This window comes from Temnothorax longispinosus, chromosome 4, assembly GCF_030848805.1.
Source record: "Temnothorax longispinosus isolate EJ_2023e chromosome 4, Tlon_JGU_v1, whole genome shotgun sequence".
NCBI lineage: Eukaryota > Metazoa > Arthropoda > Insecta > Hymenoptera > Formicidae > Temnothorax > Temnothorax longispinosus.
The window spans coordinates 6,829,050-6,849,351 of record NC_092361.1 but is presented as its reverse complement, the minus strand read 5'-3'; the positions used below and the strand labels follow the sequence as shown (position 1 = coordinate 6,849,351).

At 40.3% G+C, this 20,302-nt stretch overlaps 1 protein-coding gene across 2 annotated transcripts; it reads right to left on the bottom strand.

The window, feature by feature from the left end:
- Positions 1-710: 710 nt before the first annotated feature.
- LOC139811588 (uncharacterized) lies at positions 711-19,448 on the bottom strand. Of its 2 annotated transcripts, none has more exons than XM_071775871.1 (8): positions 18,274-19,448; positions 14,647-15,535; positions 10,440-10,556; positions 10,138-10,262; positions 9,583-9,754; positions 9,252-9,433; positions 8,870-9,070; positions 711-8,595 (listed from the first exon to the last, which is right to left on the bottom strand). In XM_071775871.1, exons 2-8 carry the CDS (start codon positions 14,665-14,667, stop codon positions 8,343-8,345), a joined length of 1,071 nt encoding a protein of 356 aa, XP_071631972.1. In that variant the 5' UTR covers positions 14,668-15,535; positions 18,274-19,448; the 3' UTR covers positions 711-8,342. The 2 variants fall into 2 exon arrangements, with proteins under 2 accessions (XP_071631972.1, XP_071631973.1); XM_071775872.1 differs by having other exon boundaries at positions 19,048-19,448.
- Positions 19,449-20,302: the final 854 nt, after the last annotated feature.

Here is a 20,302-nt window from a genome sequence, read left to right as displayed (position 1 = left end):
ACCTTCCGCGCGTTTATTCAGCGTATCCTACAAAAAGGACACGAGCAATCCTTTGATTTTAACCAGAATTTTTAGCTTCATACCAATGCGAATTGTAGATTAGCCTTTCATGTTTATTTTTCGTATACGTTTGACGTCTCGATTAATTGGCAAAGGCAGACTCCGTAGGTCGGGAACTATCACCTGCCTAGGCGTCAACATCTTCTCACGAGACACCCCGTGTAATACCTGTATAAACAGGCCATCAATCAAATGTATCAATCGATATTAACATAATTTAGTCTCGCTAGGAGATACAGCGGATCTCTGGAGAGCTTCAGGTTAACTGCAACACTAACGATAATCCGAGCCGCTATTTGTAGTACCCGGGACCCGGGACCACACGAAAATTGAGCTAATTAATCACGGACTCTCCTATATCTGTATTCATCCCGTATATTAAACAGAAAAGGTGATACAGAGAGAGAGAGAGAGAGAGAGAGAGAGAGAGAGAGAGAGAGAGAGGGGCTGGTGTAGATGAGAAGCATAGAAACTGCTGATCAAATTACCTCCCAAGTCAGGGCAAACTCATTAAAGTTGAATTAACAGAACTTTCACTAGTTATCGTGGGTAGTTATCATGACAATGAAAGGAAGACGGAGGTGGGAGACAGTCGATGGGAAGAAATGGCGGCTCTCGCTCACCGAAAGGCGAAATAACTCTTCGATCACTTTCAGCGTGAACCAAAAACGTTTCTTTTTGCAGCTTACAAAAATATCACATGGGTGGCCTTAAAATAACATTATCGGTGCAACAGTAATCTCGCGATACAACTTATTGTACGATATTTGTCGCTGATATATGACGAAGGTATACGAATCAACATCTCGCGAACATCCGTGTTCCATCGCCGACAAAATTGTCGCCCCTACCCCTTCCTCGCGGTCCCCTCGTCGCCTAATCGAATCGCCTATAATTAAGTGAACGATCGTCACTGATATTAGAAAAATAAACATCGTGAGCCTCTATAATGGATATCTAAGTACGACAGAGTACGGGCGCGCGATAGCGCGCGCGGACGAATCCACACGATTCAATTCGTATAGCAGTGTGTAATAACAATCAAGCTTGCTCGCTAACATCTACGAGCGATAACCGGCGTCCCGCGATCTCCCCGCGCGATTCGCCGGCTCGCGTCGATAATCTTCGCTTATTGCTAGAAAATCACGATTGCACATGCTGACATGCAACGCCGAGCCGGCACGACGCTACGCGACTACGCGGTGCCTCGCCGCACGGTAATGATCAGGTGGGTAAAAGTGCTGATTGCGATTCCGGGCCGAAGTAACTGAACCGGCATTTATGTTTGATCTACGTAGCTATGACACATGGTAACATTAATACCGTGTACTTCGTGAAGAGATTCGCGATAGAAAATCTTTTCAAAGACATTCAAAATGTCTGAGAATCTTTCTCGCAATAAGTACTTTTGCGATATCTTGTCAAATCGTCAATTTTAAGTGGAATAAAAGGCTTGTTCATTTTAGCTCAACTTCTTGCACGTCTCCAACGTGAAAAGAAAAAGAGAAAAGATGAACCGTGCAAAGAAGTTCAGCTAAAACGAACAGGCCTAAAATAAGGTAATAAAAAAATCTGTCATATATCGATCTGTCACATCGATATGGGAAAGTAAAAAGATGTTAATACGGATCACAGTTTCATACATTTCTTTCAACAACATATCGTATTTATTTGATCTGCCGAAACAGAAAGATTATTAAATTTTACCCGTGCAAAACGATCCTCGACCATCACCGTACGCCGCATCGTCCAGCGATTCTTTTCACCGCGTTTTTCGCGCCGCTCGCTTATCGGCCTCGATTGCACGATTTGCACGTTACACGTCGGGGACTTAGCTACCGTTTTAGTGATGCTTCAAATCGATAAGCTACCGATACTTCGTTCCCTCGACATCGATACCACTTTCGACGCTCTCAGAGTGTCTCTACCTATCTACCTACCTACCTACCTACCTACCTATCTACCTACCTATCTACCTATGTGTGATCGTTAACATTGACGCTGTAAAAAAGTAGAACCATCTACGTCGCCTATAGAAAGTGTGCGGGTCCGAGTTACACTGAGCGAATATCCTTGTAGGTTTTCCAAAAATATAGCGATCACAGATTTGTATTCTCGGCTCCTCTTGGACCACTTTGTACGACTAATAAGAGCAATGGGGAGAGGGTGAGGGAGGCGGGGGACTGAAGGAAAATAAAAATTCCAATAAAAAATAAATTTTCTCTCTTGAATCGGGGAAAGTCGCCTGTTCGCTCCGTGAAACCGGGACACACGCTAAATGCATAGATTTAAATTCTTTACGGCTGATCGTCTCTCTGCCCGAATACATCGATCTCTCGTATATCGCGACCTTACAAAATATATGTGTGTGCGTGTGCACGCATATATGTAATAAATATGTATGTGTGTAGGTACGTGGATTTAAATGCGGATGATATGTACGAAAACATCCTCGATCGCCCTCATTTGCGCCTGATCGGCGTTAGCCGTACAGTGTTAAGATGCAGCTTGATCATGCGGACTAATTAGCGCGTTTTTATGAAGAACATTAAACGCGAACGTTCTACCGATATCTCACGCCGGAGATAGGCTTGACACTAAAGCCAGACACGTGGCGCAGCTGTTTCACACGGATGCGATCTCAACGGCAGACACTGTTATTGCGACATTAAACTCCGAATTACCCCATTTTCCATGGCATACTATTTTTTCGCAAAATGAAAACTCGTGCCCGATTGTGCGTTTGCAGAGAAACTCGTAATAACGTTCGTGTCATGCCAATTTCCTTGACGGTTATATATGTATAGGATGATTAAGAATTATCCTCTGCTCTTTGTTCTGACTCACGAACAGAGTTGTATTTGATTAATATTGTCTTGTACGTGGATAAAGAAATTATTTAATGTTAATTTTGTTGTTAGATATTCGGGGACCTTAATCGATACTATGCGATTAGTTTTACTTCTAATTACTTTGTTCTTAATATAGAGTGTCTCATATTTATCATATAAATGTTTTAATAGCGCATTTTGTGGAGATTAGAGTAAAAAATCCTAATATTTCACGCGTTTATATGCGTATCAATCTGCCGTGAATAATTATCTGTTATTTGTTGGATTTTTATTGCTTAGCACTGAGAAATACATACATGGCGATTTATAGGAATCGAGGCGATAATAGAGGATGGGACTTGTTCTGTTGTGGTATTTATGGACGATGATTGTTTTTTTAGAAATGCTTAAATAATACATTCGAATATATTAAGAGTTCGCCGATTTGGGTATGATTTAACCATTATTTTTGTATTGAGAACGCGGATCGTATTGGATTATTACATCATTATAGTACATAATTTAACAGTACACAAATCGGACCGAGTAATTCAACAGCAGAAAGCCATGCCATGACGTATGGACCATTTATTAATAATACGTGTGCTTCGCGAATTGCGCGTGCAGTGCTGAATTTTGACTGTTTATATTATCCAACATTATCCGGTTGTTTATATTAACCAACCGGTTATTTATTATTCAAAATGACAATTGCTCTACAACACGTGCAGAGACTATATGTTGCTTAAAGTAGAAAAGGGTAGCTAAAAACAATATATTTAGTACTGCAGCGGATCTTTTCTCGCATTGTTCTTTCGTCGCGATGTAATAAAATACACGTCGCGTACAGTTAATGTTAGAACTGCCGCCTTAAGTGCCGCACGGTCGTTATTCTGGTGATTAGTCGCGCGCGCAAGTGTAATTAACTGTATCTTCATGCATTAAAGTTGTGTGAGTGTCAATAAAGAAGCGACAACGAAGAAATAAGAGACAGGGAGAAGGCCTTGGCGGCATCGAGCGGTGGTTAAGCATTTGTTGGGTACAATTTTATTTGCGGAATTAATCAATTATTTCCATTTATTCGGCTTGTTTATTTGAGTGATCTATATAAGAATTAGAAAAAAGACTTTTATTTAGAAAATATTGTAAAGATTTATGCTCAAAAACATTTTTTTGGCAGTCGTATAATTATTTTATTAACTATCTAATTGAAAAATTGAGTGTGTGGAATAATTATTTTTCGAGATTTAAATTATTTTAGACGCTGCTACAATTTGAATTTTATATTTCTATTTTGCAGATCAATGTATTGTTATTATTATACGTCGTTGCGCGTCATATCGGTATAAAGTCTCAAATTACCTTTTACTTTAATCTGATAATGGGTTCGTAAATATTACGGATAGATACAACAGATTTATTGCCTTGAAATGGATCGGTTATATATATAGGACGCACATTGATACTCACAAATATTTAATTGTGGGAAATATATGTGTAACCGTTCATCGATCTATTATGCAGTCACGAATGCACAAACTACAAAACTCATAGGGTTTATTGTTGTTGATGTATTATTGACCGGTTTGGTCATTTATTGGCTCATTTCGGTGTCGTATTAAATAATAGAATATTAATTAAAATACCATGCAAACAAAATGCCATTCAAAACTTTTAGGAAGTTTTACATTCGCATAAATAAAAAACAGGTAGAAATTAGTTTGGTTATAAGGTTATAACAGAGCTTTTGTAGAGCAATAGTTTGATAAAAAATGATAAATAATGCTGCAGTACTATTTAATCTTTATAGCTACACGCGTTATTTTTAGTAACGTACATCTCGCATAACTGAGAAAATATGTAACAAAAATAGCGTTTGTGTGAAAATTTCAGCCAGAATGCCCTATATATATCTTTGTTATATATAAATGCATATATACGCGTGTATATTTATGTGTAATAGGAATAAATTTATGTATGCCCAAAAACACGTAGAAAAAGTTGATATTTATCTGCGTTAATGTAAATATTTTTTTATTTTCCCTTCCCACATATTTTTAAAATAGAATTTTAGGTCTTCCTATATAGATATATTCTTCTTAAATATATAAAGAACTAGATAATACATAGTTATATAAAACTGTGTAAAAAAGAAAGAAGGAAATGGTCAACAATTTTTTCAATATGCAGCAAACTTAAAGAACAATTTGATTATAACACTATACAGTATGTTATAATCAAATGGCAGATTTTGACTAATTTATTTAAAGAAACTGCATTAATAATTATTAATTGCACATGTTCTTATAATGTTCCGATTTTATGTTAATCTTTCAATAGTCTACTCATCCATATTGATATACTGACTTTATATTACTTGAAATAAAACAGAAAGGTATAAGATATCCAATAATTATTTCGTCACAGCTAGAATAAAACTTTTTATGTAGATTATTTCAGAATTACATATCGATATAAAATGCATTATGTTAAAATAACTTATTTTAACAAAAATTTTAAAATAATTAATTTTCTAAATATAACTTTTGTAAGAGTATACCAAAATCAATATTTGATATTTAAATGGGCAATTTAATATCAACATTGTATTAGCGCAAAAATTTTATCTGGGAAGCTATTGGAAATGTGATATGTCGTATAAAACAAATGAAAAAATGATGACAAGAGAGATTAATTCTCAAACGTACAAACTTTATGCAAGTACAATTTTTATATCCTCAATTTTAGTACTTGATGTTATCTTCGAGAAAGAATTATTTAAGAACAGATTTCATATACGACTAGTTAGATTTAATTATTGTATGTAGATTGTGTCACCTAATTATAAGTAGTGCGACAGCACGCAAAAATGAGCGCCATGCGCTATTGTGTACCAACCGGTATGTAAATAGCCTTCGTCATTCCAAAATATTTAACGCATTATAAAATAAATGCCGAATATTCTATCCCTTGCATTTCAAAATGTATATATAATATATGAGAAACTAAAAATAGAATCAGCTGAGCAGCAAAAATCTATATCACGTGAAAATGAGTAATAGATGACAGATCAATACAGCCTAAGCGTGCGAACGTTGCACGGTACCATTAGTCAACTTGGCTTATAACTCGAAATTATTGCGACCTTGACATTTTAATACTAATTGTAAGATTTTCTATTCTCCAGAATATACGTGATTGAAAGCATTTTACGGTGATAATGAAACACTCTATATATACATATATGTATATATAATGTATATATATTATCATTTCTTTGTAAAATATTGCTTTCTCTTCAGTTATTTTGTAGATAACTACAAATCCTTCATCTTCATCTAATTCAAATTCAATAAAATTTGAATTTGATGTAATCTAACAATCTTAAAAGTTTGCTCTTACAATTAAATAATAATTTGTATCTCTAATTATTCTTTCTTTTTAATATATAGTATAATAAAGTTAATTTTTATGAATTTGCTTATCTTTTATTTAAAAAAATATCTTAAGAATTTGTTATTCTCCTGCAGGAGTGTCTATAGAATGTTTGTGAATCCAACTTTGTTCGTGAATAACATGAATGTTTCTTTAAAAAATGTACACGAATAATGGCAGAAAAAATGTGCATTCGATAAGATCGGCTGGTGTAACGACTGCTTGCACATCGAATAATTTGTCGCGACTCATAGCTGCCCGCGTGTACGTGAAACGTACATGAAAACGATTAAAAAACGATCTACGTTACTTTATTGTGCACACTAGTAATACTGAGGGGGATCGAAGCGACGTTATCCTAAATCTCGACTCATTCGTAAACGACTGGTGCTCGTGCTGACGAGACAACAACAACAGTTTTGCCTAATGCCTATATACTACAACTTTACTTGTATATAATAATATAATTGCGATCACCGACGACCGACGCGCTTATAAAATTCTCTGAAAGCCCTTCGCACAACAATGTACGTGAACGTACGTGAACATGTGTGTATGTGTATAGTATATATATGTAATTATCCCTGCTTCTTCAACAACATGTGATAAAACAGTGCGATCTCGCTAGAAAGCCAACAATCATATGGACGGTTGCGAACGAAATTAATGGAACAGGTTTGTGGAACGAAGATTCTTCATTTTCTACGAACGTAATCGCGCAAAACCGTTCGGTTTTTCGTACGACAAATTTTTGAATCGCGTATGGATCTGGAAGCAATCTTTTTTTTTATATTCTCATTCTCTTTTAACACGTCACGACTCACCTACATTCTCACACACACACACACACACACACACACACACACACACACACACACACACACGCCGCAAGTTCTATCGAAAAATATTCTTCGACGACTCTTCACTTTACGCTACGCGATCAATTTCAAAACTATCAAGCTACATTTGAGCGCTCATGTGTTCGATTATATATATTTTTTCCTTTTCTAATTAATCCTTTGGGAACGTTGTTGTATGTATTGCATAATTGCCGCTTTGAGCAATATTCTTTTTCACAACCAATGATTAGGTGGTAACGATTCGCGCATTATCTCCGAGAGAGAAATTGCACGCGGGAATCGTTAACGAGCGCATTATTAGCGCGATTGAACGACGCCGTAAAAAGCGCGAAATAACCAGTCGCACTTAATTGCACGCAATTATCGTTGTAACCGATAAAGCCCCAAAGGATTAATACCATGTCCCGAATGTGTCAATCTTTCCAATTTACTACTTCACCTCACACATCGATCCGTTACGCGAGCGTACTAATTCAACCTCGTGATATATTTGAATAACAGATTGTCACAGTATCCATCGATGTCGTTACTCGTATCTCTCCGTTGAGAGAATCTAATCATCAGGACGAAGATAATCGTAGGACGCGAAATTAAAATACAAAGTGTCCCCGATGCGTACGAAGAGAATCTCGTTGTTGTTTCCCATCCCATTCGCGCAAAAGCACTTTCTCGCTGAGTATAAGCAACAACATGTAACAACTTGTATAAGTCAATGTCACCAACAATTTCCAACAACGCGTTACGCGCATGTATCGTCGTTTTCCTCGCCGACCCGAGTTCAAATCGAGCCGACACATACCATCTTGCAAAATTACATAGATCATTATTTATCCGTAATAGTGTTTCAAACTCCTCCTCCGCATTATACGTTCCACTAAATATCCCAAATGTCCCAAACATGTAAAAAACATTCGCAGGCACGTCTTTATATAATTCATAGATACCTTCATCGAAATCTTTCCTTTCTCTTTTACCGGAAATTTCCTCCCAGGACTCATCCAAATAATCGCGTCCAAAAAATGATAGCAAATTCGTAATTTAATCTGCCGACGATGAAGAGCGCATAATGTTAATGGTAAAATCCTCGAGCGGTTCGCCGATCTCCTTCGGCTCGTTATTCCATCAGGCTCGACAGAGAACCGCGCAAGTCCCGCTGCTACGTCATTGTCGAAGGATGGGATTCCGGTGAATCCGGTGGTACCGGCAACTGCGGCGTCTGCCGATTCGAGAGTCGCCTTGGCCAGCATTGCGGCGAGACCGGCGGCGTCGGTCTCGGCGTGTTCGGAGCGGAACCGGCGGTCAATCGCCAGTTGCTACTGGAGAACGCGCTCGATCTGCCCACGGCGGAGAGGCTGGCGTTGCTGCTGCTGCAAGCCACTGCCGCCGAAAGGTCCACCCTCGACGCAGTTCTGTGTGTGATCAACGTTAATCAACTTTCGGAAAACTTGAAAAACGCCTTTGCAGCATCCAAATAACGTTCGAAAATAAATATGATATTTATTTTCCGTATTTTAATAAACAACCTACTTTCTTTGTAAGAAAATATCTCTTTTCTTTTCAATCTTATCTTATTTTTATAAATGTAAATGTGGCAATTAAAGTACTAAGTCGTAACGTTTTCAATTAAATAATTTCATATAGATAAAAGCGAAGATAAGATCTTCCGGAAAGGATTACTGTTACCTAGAAGGTGGAGCGGATCCTCCGGTGTAAGAATGCAATCCTGCCGGTCCACTCCGTGGTCTCGATGTGGACACAATGCTGGATGATCTGTGCAAAGCCGGCGAGGGTGGCGCGGACGGAAGCATCCGGGGTGTTTGCGGAGGTGTCCTGCCGGATGACGCGCTTCCGATACTGCTGGTGGATGACTTTCTTCTTAAAGTCCTGCAAATTTATATACATTGTTTATTCTACACTGCAGCCTCTATCATCTCCGTTTTTTATTAAATTTTCTAGTGCTTATATAAATTGTTTATAGACGTAGTTTTTTGCTACATTATATATATTATTGAATATAATAAAAATATGTACATCGCTTTATAATTAAAAATTTTGATATAATTACCTCTTAGAAGTTGCCTGACGGCAAAGCCCGGTTGGACAAGTGCGTCCCATGGCGCACTTACCCTCGCACACCTCTTTCGCTAGGGCCAGCGTTTCGTAATTCCTCAGGGTAGAGCTGCAGACCTCGGCGTCGGATTCGGCGAGAGCGAGGCTGGGAAATCGCTCTTTCAACCTATTACGCTCCTGCATCAAGATATAATACAATAGAAATCTAATTTGATGATGTAAATGTAAAATAACATCGACTACGATTTGAAGATTTCTGATAGAATAGAGTACTGACACGAGAAGACTTTTTCGTAACTACATTCCGGCGTTTGGTTATTACTTACGTCTTGTAAGCGGCTAGATTCGAAGTCCTTGAGCTGCTGTTGAAAACCGGCATTCGGATTTGCAATGGATCGACCGACCCTAACGACTTTAAGCGCCTCTTTCCAGGAGAGATTAGTGGTGCTCATGATGTAGGCCACCGCTACTGTCACGCTCCTCGACATTCCTGCAAGACTGAAAAAAATTATCTTTATTCATAAAAATTTTTATTTTATTTTATTTCATTTTATACTTTTATAAATCGCAATTTTGTAAAATTTTGAAATACTTTATATTGTTAAAATCGTTGGATGTTCTTCTAAATCACAATTTCTTGGACCAATTTACCCATCTCTTCCTTAAGTTAACAAAATTTACTTTCCGTCTACTTCTCGTTAACAAAATTTACTCCTCTAATTGCTAATCATTTGAAAATTATAGATATTTTAATATATTTTATATTTTATTACATTAAGGAAAAGTATATTTAAAAATCGATAAAAAAAATTCTACAGGAAAGGACATCCCAGCAATTTCGAGACATTCCGTATTTATTACAACAATGAATATATATCTACCAATGGATCAGAACGTTTCCACCGCGAAGACGGGCGGAATGAATGAAGTCGTTGCACAGAGAAAAATACTGCGTTAAGTTCTGATCGGGACTGTCGGCGGCCAAGATGCATAGGTAATGCTTGTCCTGAAACGCAATCGGAAATTTAGTCCGAGTATATTTATTTTTGTACAAAAATATAAACGTTTCTAATCTGAAGCCTTCCGTTAATTACCCAACTATGGCTATTGATTCTCAAATTCGGTACATGCTTTATCCGGCCACACTTTGTGCTATACGCTGCTATACATCATTTGTACTCACGGAATGCAAACGGCGGGCCGTGTCGTGAATAGCCAGAATATGCGTGATTTCGAAACGCTCCAGCTGATCGGCGTCCTTGCTGTCCTGATAATTACCTATATAAAGACCAGGAAGCACCTGCGAACAATAACGCGAGGGAATTGCAGAGATGACACACATTTTGCGACGTTTGACATTAGATAATTCTTAAAAGACGAGGTTTTAAAAGAAAAGGAAATATTGATTTAATTAATTGTTTTCTATTAAATAATTCCGTTTAAAATCCTTTAAAGTTATCTTTTTCTTTATAGAGAGCTAATTATATTTAATTGTCGTTCCGGATTGTAAATGCTATTAAATAAGCGCTATAAAATAAGGCTAGCGGATCTTCGTTAAACGCATTTGTTTCCTCTCGTCGCAACGGGGTGAGGTTTCCTTTTTATAGCGTGACTATAAGTTCCATTCTGACCGAAGGATTGACTTCACGTCTTTATTACTCGACAACTTGTTTAAACGCATTTCAATATAACGACTTACCTAGCGCTGTCGTAACCTCGCGCTTAACGACCGACATAATACGCTTGATAATAATAAAATTTTACGTCTGGTAACGCGCGATCGTACAGCTCGTAATTGCGAAACGGAAGTGCAAGAGATAAGCCTGACAGAGAAATGTTGCGAAATGAAACTTCATTTACGCTAATCCCCCTTCGACGATGATTTATAAAATACGATACATTTCGCGATGAGGATCGTTAATAAATAATCAGTCGATAATTTTATGTGGTCTCGTTGTAGCTTTTAATGTATATTTCTTCCTCGAAAGGAAACCAATTTATAATTTTACTCATCTTCTACTTTAATATAAATTATGTACATATATAAAGCATAATATCTTTCGATAATTCGTTGATTGTATTAAATAGAAAATATCATATATGTAAACGCGTCGGCTTTATTTTAAAATAAAATTATATAATCACAAGATTTAACAACGACGGAACATACAAGTTTAGCAATTTCAGAAAGACGAAAGGAAACGTGTTAAAACAATTAACTTAGTTAAAGCAACGCAGTATTTATAATCGTCTCAATTTTACTTGATACATTTTTTCTACTACAAAATATAAAGTTCAATTATTTAAAACGGAATTTACCACGTGACTTTTTTTCCTTAAAATATGTTGCCTGATAATGTCAAAGTTTCTCGTATCTTTTACGACGTATCTTATAAATTATGATATAGTGTTTTTGATTGTATATCTTATAGCAACATTGTACATCACGATTATATATCGAAGCATATGAGCCGCATATTATCTCGTTGCGGTCCATTTTATCCCACGATCGCTCGAAGATCCTCGTTCTCCAGCGGACTGGGATCGTGTTCGTGAAGTGTCGCGTTCTCATGATCATCTCGAAGAAATTCCTGAGCGAATACGTCGATAACGTTCAACTTTTCCTTTATTTTCTTTTTGCAAGTTTTTGTCATGCATTTGATCTTCTTGCATCGATTACGGGACAAGTTTCGCCGGTAGGTTCCACTGGGTAGGTTGTCAGCTTTCTTCGTAGCAATCTTCGCAGCATCCGTGATCGTCATCGCGTTAACCGCTGGCGGGATAGCGTCGGTGGTTGTAAAGGCAATATCCGCGAAACGTTGCGGCGTCGTTGATTCCGACGTAGGGTTCAGATTGTTCAGCAGAGTACTCGCGAGGACGTTGGTAGTGCCAACGGGAATAAATAGGCTTTTCAGGATAGACGATTTGACAAACTTTATGCGTGCTTCGTACCTAAGCAATGACGATCCTACTTTTTTCCAATCGTCCCGTTTTCGGCAGCTGCATTTCTTTCTTCGTTTACGGCGCGGGCGCGATCCGCGCTTCGCGAAGGTTTCGACGATCTTCTCGCGATCGGCCGTCTCCCTCGTCGTTGGGTTTACCGATTTTCGATGCCCGGTTTTCTCGTCGACCCCGGCCCCGGCCAGCTTCGCGTCCACGGCGTATCTCGATTGAAAATGAGGTCGGGACACCGGAAGTAACAGAACGGATGACGGCAAGTTCGGGATGTTTCTCGGTGAATGTATGAGGAGGGTTTCGATGTCACCGGATGGATGATAGGTGGATCGCGATGTCTCGTCGAGCGATCGATGCCCCGATGCTATCTGCACGCTGCCGTGAATCGCGCAAACACACCAGGAGACCACGAGCGATCGGAATCGCATTTTCGCCAACAATGCCGGCTGCACGACAACTTGTTTATCGTTATTTTTTCTTCATTAGACGGACGTGTTGTTCTCCCGTGTTTTACGCTTTGATTTCCGGATTTCCCTCCTCTCTTTGTTTGTGATCGATCGATCGACCGTGAATCGCGTGACGACAGCCGCCAGCCGCTCGGTAGATCGCTCGCTGTGGTCTCGTCGATTCGGTCGTTCCTTCTCGTCTAAAATCAACGCGTGAAGAAACGGAGGAGGGAGCAGACTCGGTGACTGCAACACCGGGGTAGAGGAGAGGGTAATCAACGCGCGATAAGAACATTTCGAATGAAATTAAATCGCGGGGGAACCGAGACTAACGACCCGCGCCGGGAGAGAATGGGTATTTTCGAGGTAGCCCATTGCGACGAGAAAATAAATGTCACACACGCGAACGGTCCAAGTGATTACCACGCTAGATTGCTTCTCTGAACGTCTTAATTTGCTTATCGCCCATCGCGTTAACCCGATCCTCCAACTCAATGAAAGAAAAAAAGACGATCCTCATCGCGCCGCATCGTTAAAAACTGAATCAATATTAGTCGCGGATAATCGTGGAATGAGGAAACAACGCGGGTGGGATTTCATTAATGTATGCCGCCCATCTGTAGCTTAAACGCCTTTCATCAAAATTCAATATTTGCCAAACAGTAAGTTAATCTAAGATTACCGCATCACGTCGACGGCCATTACGAATCCATCACGCAGCTTTGTATTAGCATTTCTCCCTCAGTGTGACCTGGATTTCTTTCGTCGTCTAATCGTAAGTAATCTTTCATCCAAGCAGACGTCGAAAGAGGCTCGATATTTTAACTTAATATACTGCCGAGGAGGGAGAGAACGATAAAAATGTCTGACGACTTGTCTAGGGTCATGGTCTAGGAAGCGCGATTTTATACCTAACCTTTATGAGCGCCCTTGATTATGGAGTATCTAATGTCTAGTGGAGGCAAATTAGGTTTTTATCTCGGAACCGGTTAAAACTACTCGGATTTGAACGTTTTTTTTTTAATGTAGGTAATTAAAAACACTACAATGTTTATGGGTTAAAAATTGACGCTAATTGTTTATTTAATAAATTTTCAGGTTTATTTTAATTATTTATTTAAAGCGTCAATTTTTAACCCATAAACATTGTAGTGTTTTTAATTACCTACATTTAAAAAAAAACGTTCAAATCCGAGAAGTTTTAACCGGTTTCGAGATAACGCACTTTTTCGGTCTAATTTGCCTCCACTATATAGTCACGCTATAAAAAGGAAACCTCACCCCGTTGCGACGAGAGGCAACAGATGCGTTTAACGAAGATCCGCTAGCCTTATTTCATAGCGCTTATTTAATAGCATTTACAATCCGGAACGACAATTAAATATAATTAGCTCTCTATAAAGAAAAAGATAACTTTAAACGATTTTAAACGGAATTATTTAATAGAAAACAACTAATTAAATCAATATTTCGTTTTCTTTTAAGACCTTGTCCTTTAAGACAAGTTGCTTTAGACGCTCGGATACTTTGTTAAATCTTCTGTATACAGTGCCCAATTAATTGCTGTCTATTAATAGGCTAAAGAAGACGATACGAGAAGATAGAAACAAATCGAATATCTTAAAACAGTAAAGGTAAAGCCCTCAGATATTCAATTAACTGCAGATAATGAGAAAGACTGATCATTAAAAATGCAGGAAACAGAGGATGAAATATTATCAAATAAATTATTCGGGAGTTGTTAAATAAATGCAAATTAAATATCGAACGTTTCGACTTCGCTTTGGGATTTGTGCCCACCGAAAAGCGGTCCAAAGCGGTAAATATTTAATATATTCATTTCACAAAGAATAAGACGTCCTATACGATTTCTAGACTATCTCCCGAACTCGATCCAAGTTTCTGCCGGTATGAAAAATGCATGTTTCCTTTAGCTAAACGACTATCGATCTAAAAGTACAAGCTTCTTGATAAAAAAGAATTTCTCACCTTGTTCATGCCATTCCCCATGATGCCGGCGCGATGGTGAGCGCGTTCTTAGTTTATCTGCTGTTTAAAAACGCGACAGGTCGTGCACAGGTCTTCGTTCAGCCGTCGTCATCTTCAGTCTCTTGAGTTTATTTCTCGACGATCCGATTCGATCCTCATGGGCAAGGAGGTGGTGTTGTTTGTCAAGCAGCATCGTCGACGAACAGATCGAGGCTCCGGTAAGCTGACGCGTATTCGCTCGTATCATCGGCGGCACGCAGCGCGAAAATGCATGGACAACGTGTCTCTCGATTCCATCCACCTTTTCCTTCGACATTCGCAGTATTATCACTCTCTCTCTCTATCTTTGTCTCTGTTCTTTTGTCTGTCGCCTTGATAATTTACGTTATTACTCTAACACGGTAATCGGCGTGTTAGATTTATTCCAGCTCCCGATAACATTATCATGCATGACGTTATTCTGAATTTTCTACGCTGGAAGAGTCTCCGTCTCGCTTATCACTTTTGCAATCGTGCCTCTTGATAACGCGGGACAGCTGCATCTGTCTATGTAATGCGAGGCTGCGTTTCAGGGAACGGGGGCATCCGGCACGTTCTGATTCTCAAAACGCGAGGGCGCATTTATATTCACGACTTGCTTTTCGCGGCCCCTTTATCGAAGAACTCCCGTATGGTTGTCTCAACGGGGAAGATTCCATTTACATGCGGATTCTGCCTTGCCTGGCCTCGGGCGGCCACGGGAAACGAAAAGGAGCCGTGTTTTAAGCGGACCTTCGGCGCGCGAGCCGGAGCGATCGACTTTCCAATGCACAAAGTGGTGTCTATGTAGTGGTGTGTCGCGAAAAAATAGAACCGTCTTTAGGAAGTTACCTGCTGCGATCGTGACGTCCTGCAAGAAAGAAAAAAATATCGGTTAAAAGACGTGGACGAGATAGATGGCCGGCGCAGCGAAAATAACGCGGTGGAAGAAGGAATTTGTCTTGGGTATCGATTAGCGATACGTGGTGCAAGATTGCCTCGCATGAGGAAGGAAACGTGCGCTTGTTCTTTCGAGAAAGTGGGACAAGTTATTGATAAATTGCCGGCGTTCCCGACGTGTGTCGCGTGATCTCGGTAGTCGTCTTAAAAATGACGCGAACGCAAACCGAGGAATTTAATTTCGCGAGCGAACAACGACGCGCTTTTAAGTTACGTACGTCGGGAGCACAGCTGCATCATCGCAGAACACGGAAATAGCGAACACCCGTGGCACGAAATGGTGGCCTGATGAATGGCAACGAAATTTTTAAAATCTTGAAAAAAAAACCAGCTGGCATTGTTTCAGAAAACGGACAAGGACGGGGTTTAAAGAACACGAGCTTATATTGATTACTTTAAGATCAATAAGATGGATTGTAAGGACTGGCAGTACGTTAACCCACTTTGCCAGCCGGGTAGTGGATTTAATGGTGTCCAACGTGTCCAGATTCAGTTGCATTCAACGTTTAAATTTCCGTGCAATATCTAAGAGGTGCGATTGATCGCACAGAGAAAATTCTGTTCACTGTCACGGACACCGAGCCGCGATATTTCCTCTGGCAGAAAAATAGCGCTCCCGTGGCCAAAGTGGCGCATGGGAATAGACGTGTTTTGCTTGTACACACTCGGATATGGCAGAAGCGCGAGGCTGCATATGCGTTTATGTAAATTCTAGCTCAATATATTGGCTCGGTGCTGACGGGATGTATTTTGCTGCATGACGGCAAAACACACTTTGCGTTACAGCATGCGCTCTGATTTCGCTCGCCAAGACGAAACATATCGAATGCTCGAAACGCGCGAGATGTAGCATGTATAGCATACTTTGTTTGCTCACAAGTGTTTACTTTCGATGAAACGCAATCGAATATCGACGTAATTGCGATACGACGACGTCCAAGAAATTTCGCCTTTCCAGTTGGAACGTATATTAATTTGGTCGACTGCCAAGAAAGAAGTTGAAACTACATTGACGTGGCTGAAAGTTATATTAATTGCAACCACAACTCACGGGCACTTCACGACGACCTCGTAACTTAATGCCACGTCGCTAGTTAGTAAGTATGAATTATGAGTTTTAATCTATTGCAGTCACACAAGGATATAAATAACAATCTTACAATTAGTTAAAGAGATACGTGGAAGAAGACTTAAATTCGTGAAAGAATTAAAAAAATTCTTTTAAATGGAACTTCAGAAAAGATTTTCAAATTAAAAAAAAATCATTTTAAACATAATTTCAGAAACGCTTATTTATATTAAAAACTAACAGTCCTTTATATATAAATTTAATATATAACAAATTTTAAATGTCACGAGGCGTGTGCTTTTATCTTTTTTTTTTTAATCTCGAATTAATACTACAATCATTAAACAGCTGGTAATTTAATATTTGAAAGTTAAACACTGGAAAGTTTAAAGGATTATTTTCATTAAATTACATTTTCAACATTTTCGAAAATCATTTTATTCACAATAAAACTTTTGTCCCGAAAATGAAACATTGGCTGTTAATAGATTAACACTCCATCGTGATGAGAAGCCATAAATTAGTGATTGCAATACCGGAATAAGGTAATAATTTTTCATTATTTATCTATATACGTGATTTAATCTCTGATCGCTGATATCAGTATTATGTTATCGGCGTTATATATGTACGTGTAAAGAGGTTTGCATAATACAAAAATGAATACAATAATAAATATACGTAAAAATACATATTTGATTTATTGCGGTTACAATCAATGAAAGACTATAAAGTTCTCTAATTAACCTAATCTAATAATACTCTATATAAAATGTAATTTATTTTAGAGAGAGTATTTCATCATTTCGGAGGGCGAAATATCGGTATTACAATCACTGGCATGAACATGAATAATCTCCCATCAGAATATTCGATATCGTCCAGATTTGTGGATATATTCGCAACTGGGAGGCCGCTCTATGTTGCTACTGTATAAAAGTTATCAATTTGCCATTCAGATTCAAATGCAATTGCATGCTAAAGCGCAGCGTGCGTCCCGCGATGTTGACCTACTCTTAAAATAAAACTATGAGCCGATATATATGTGCGGCCGGCAAATCCAGTGAAAACCAATCGTACCCGACGAATCGGATGCTGTCACTCGAAACGTTTGTGCGGTAAATTTTTTCTCTCATGCAGATCAATCGCATAGAATTAATTCGTTAAAATCGAGGGTGCCAAAGACGCACGTCATAAAATCCTTTCGTGAATTATTATCTAGATCGACTATTGGATTCCCTTTGATCTCAATCTCTCATCTCGCTTTGATTACCTCACATGCATATCGCGATTTAGCTGTAATTAAGCTAAAAGCTGTATTATAAATGATGCGGCAAATTTGCACCCAGCTGATATTTCTCTCAATACAGAAGGACGAGATGAATGTTTAAACGAACGAAGATATTAGAACATTTATTTACGTACGAAATAACAAGATAGCTATGAAGATTAACAAATAATCTCATCACTCGCGATGAACGAACGCTTCGTTAAGAAATGCGTCTGACTCGACACGTTCAAGATCAAACGAAGGTCCGAAAAGAGAAAAGATAAAAAGAGCGATTCGATTCGAGACGCACCTGCACAATTCACGTTCCACACTGATAGCGCAAGAAGGACGTCAGGGAGAATCCCTTTGGGAGAGATTGCTCTCCGTTATCGCGGATTAGCTCGTTGCACTCGCGGGACGCTATCTCTTTCTCTCGCTTTCTATCTCTCTATCTATCTATCTCATTCTCTTTCTCTGAGAGCAGCCGGAACGGACGAGAAACCGTTTGCACTTCGCTCAACCGCTTCCGCGAGGAGAAATTCCCAAGGCGGCCGATCGCGACGGATCACGCCTCTTTAATTCCATCGTTCGGTTACACTTCCAGCCTCGTCTGTCACACACCGTTGCAGCGGATTGCACCGCAATTCGTGTGCGTTCCTATCTCCTTCTCTTTCCTATCCCTCTCCCCCTTTCTCTCCCTCTCTCTCTCTCTCTCTTTCTCTTTCAGCGACTCGACGGAAGGGCGCTTCGTACGAAAACTACCCCGCTCTCGGCAAGGTGCAGCGCACGAGGAGCAAACGCAGGGGTTTTCCCGGTGGCAATAAGCGAGGGGTGAGAAAAGAGTAGAGAGAAGGAGAAAGAAAGAAAAAGAGAGAAAGAGAGAGAAAAAAGGCGGGGTGCGCGTAAAGTGGGGGAAACTGGACTGCGACGACGAGGAGGAGCAGGGGAGGGTAGTGGAACAGCGGCTAGAGCAACGTGCAGGATAGTGGGGTAGATCCTATCAACGCGCGCGAACAGCCTGTCTCGAATGCGCGTTTCGCCAGTTTCGACATGGCACGGCTCGTCCTGTGGCAGGATCCCGCACCTGAGACACCTGAGACACCTCCTGGGAGCGCCGTCGGGACCAGACGGATGACAGACGACGAAGAACGACGATCCACACGTCGCGAGGACGGTCGCAGACTCGCACACTCGGAGGACGCACACCTTGAGCTCTTGAAGCACTATTGCGATCGATTGTCGCGGTGGATGACGTTTAGCCCGACAGGCTAGATCAGCCCGACGTGGCGAGACACCGTCGGGAGGGACATTCCGGTCGTCCTTCTCGAGGAACTATAATCTCGCCCGCCGCGCTGGGCCCGGAACCGAAGATAGCGTCTGGATCCGCGACGAGAGACAGAGGGAGAATCATACTCTTTCTCTCCCTTTCTCTTTAGGAGTCGACGCAGACGCCGCGAATGCCCAACGTCGTCGTTCTCACCCCGTCCGCGGGAATCTGCGTCCCGTTCAAATTCATTGCCATGAGGTGGGCGAGGATGAAGGTAGAAATCTCGTAACAGATTTGTCGCCACGAGATGGGAAGGGGTAGAAGGCGCGACACGCGGTGGGGATCGGCAGGACCGAATTCAGACGGTTCGGATCCTGGCTCGAGATGAATAAACCCCTGTCTCCGCGAGACTCTGACGACGTAGGGGCGTATATGCAGATTTTCTGGAATTTAAAAAGATTATAATCTGTACTCAATCTAACTAGTCTCTAGATAAATAATAATATTGTGAATAAAAAATCTACAATTAAGAAATGCAAGAGAATCTCCGCGAGTTTTAAATTAGAGTTCCTTTGCTGTTAGATCAGCAAATTCCTCGTCTGACTTGAATGAGGATTAAAACTCCTCGCGATGTCTTCCGAGCCAAGAGACAGCAATCACACGTTCCGCGATGTTCCCGGCGACGTGTCGGAGGGGGTAATCCGCCCCTGAGGGTGAAAAACGTCGAGAACGTCGAGGCGAGCTCGCGCAGAAGCCGCTCGATAAAGGCCGTTCTCACCCCCCTAATCCCCCCTTTTTTCCCCCTCGCCCCGCGACCCTGCCCTATAAACGAGATATCTAGTGTAGTAGGACTCGCACACGGGCTACTGGGCTACGCTTGCGTCGTAGCCGAATGCCGGTGTGTGTAGGGTACGACGTGATCCTGAATGGGCTCTCGCATCCCGCCGAGACGTGTTGCCGAGGCACGCTCTCTCCGCTACCGCGATACATCTCGAAAGATCGAAGGGGTGACATCAAAAGCGAGCGAAGCGAGAAATGTTTCTCGCCAGTTTCCTATTATATAAATAAATAA

What these genes read in the sequence shown, in the direction of transcription:
- LOC139811588 (XM_071775871.1), bottom strand. Translation starts at nt 14,667, where the DNA reads ATGGGGAATGGCATGAACAAG. An exon ending in CGGCCCGCCGTTTGCATTCC is followed by an intron (nt 10,263 to 10,439) that starts GTGAGTACAAAT and finishes ATTGCGTTTCAG; the next exon opens with GACAAGCATTACCTATGCAT. An exon ending in CGTCAGGCAACTTCTAAGAG is followed by an intron (nt 9,071 to 9,251) that starts GTAATTATATCA and finishes ATAAATTTGCAG; the next exon opens with GACTTTAAGAAGAAAGTCAT.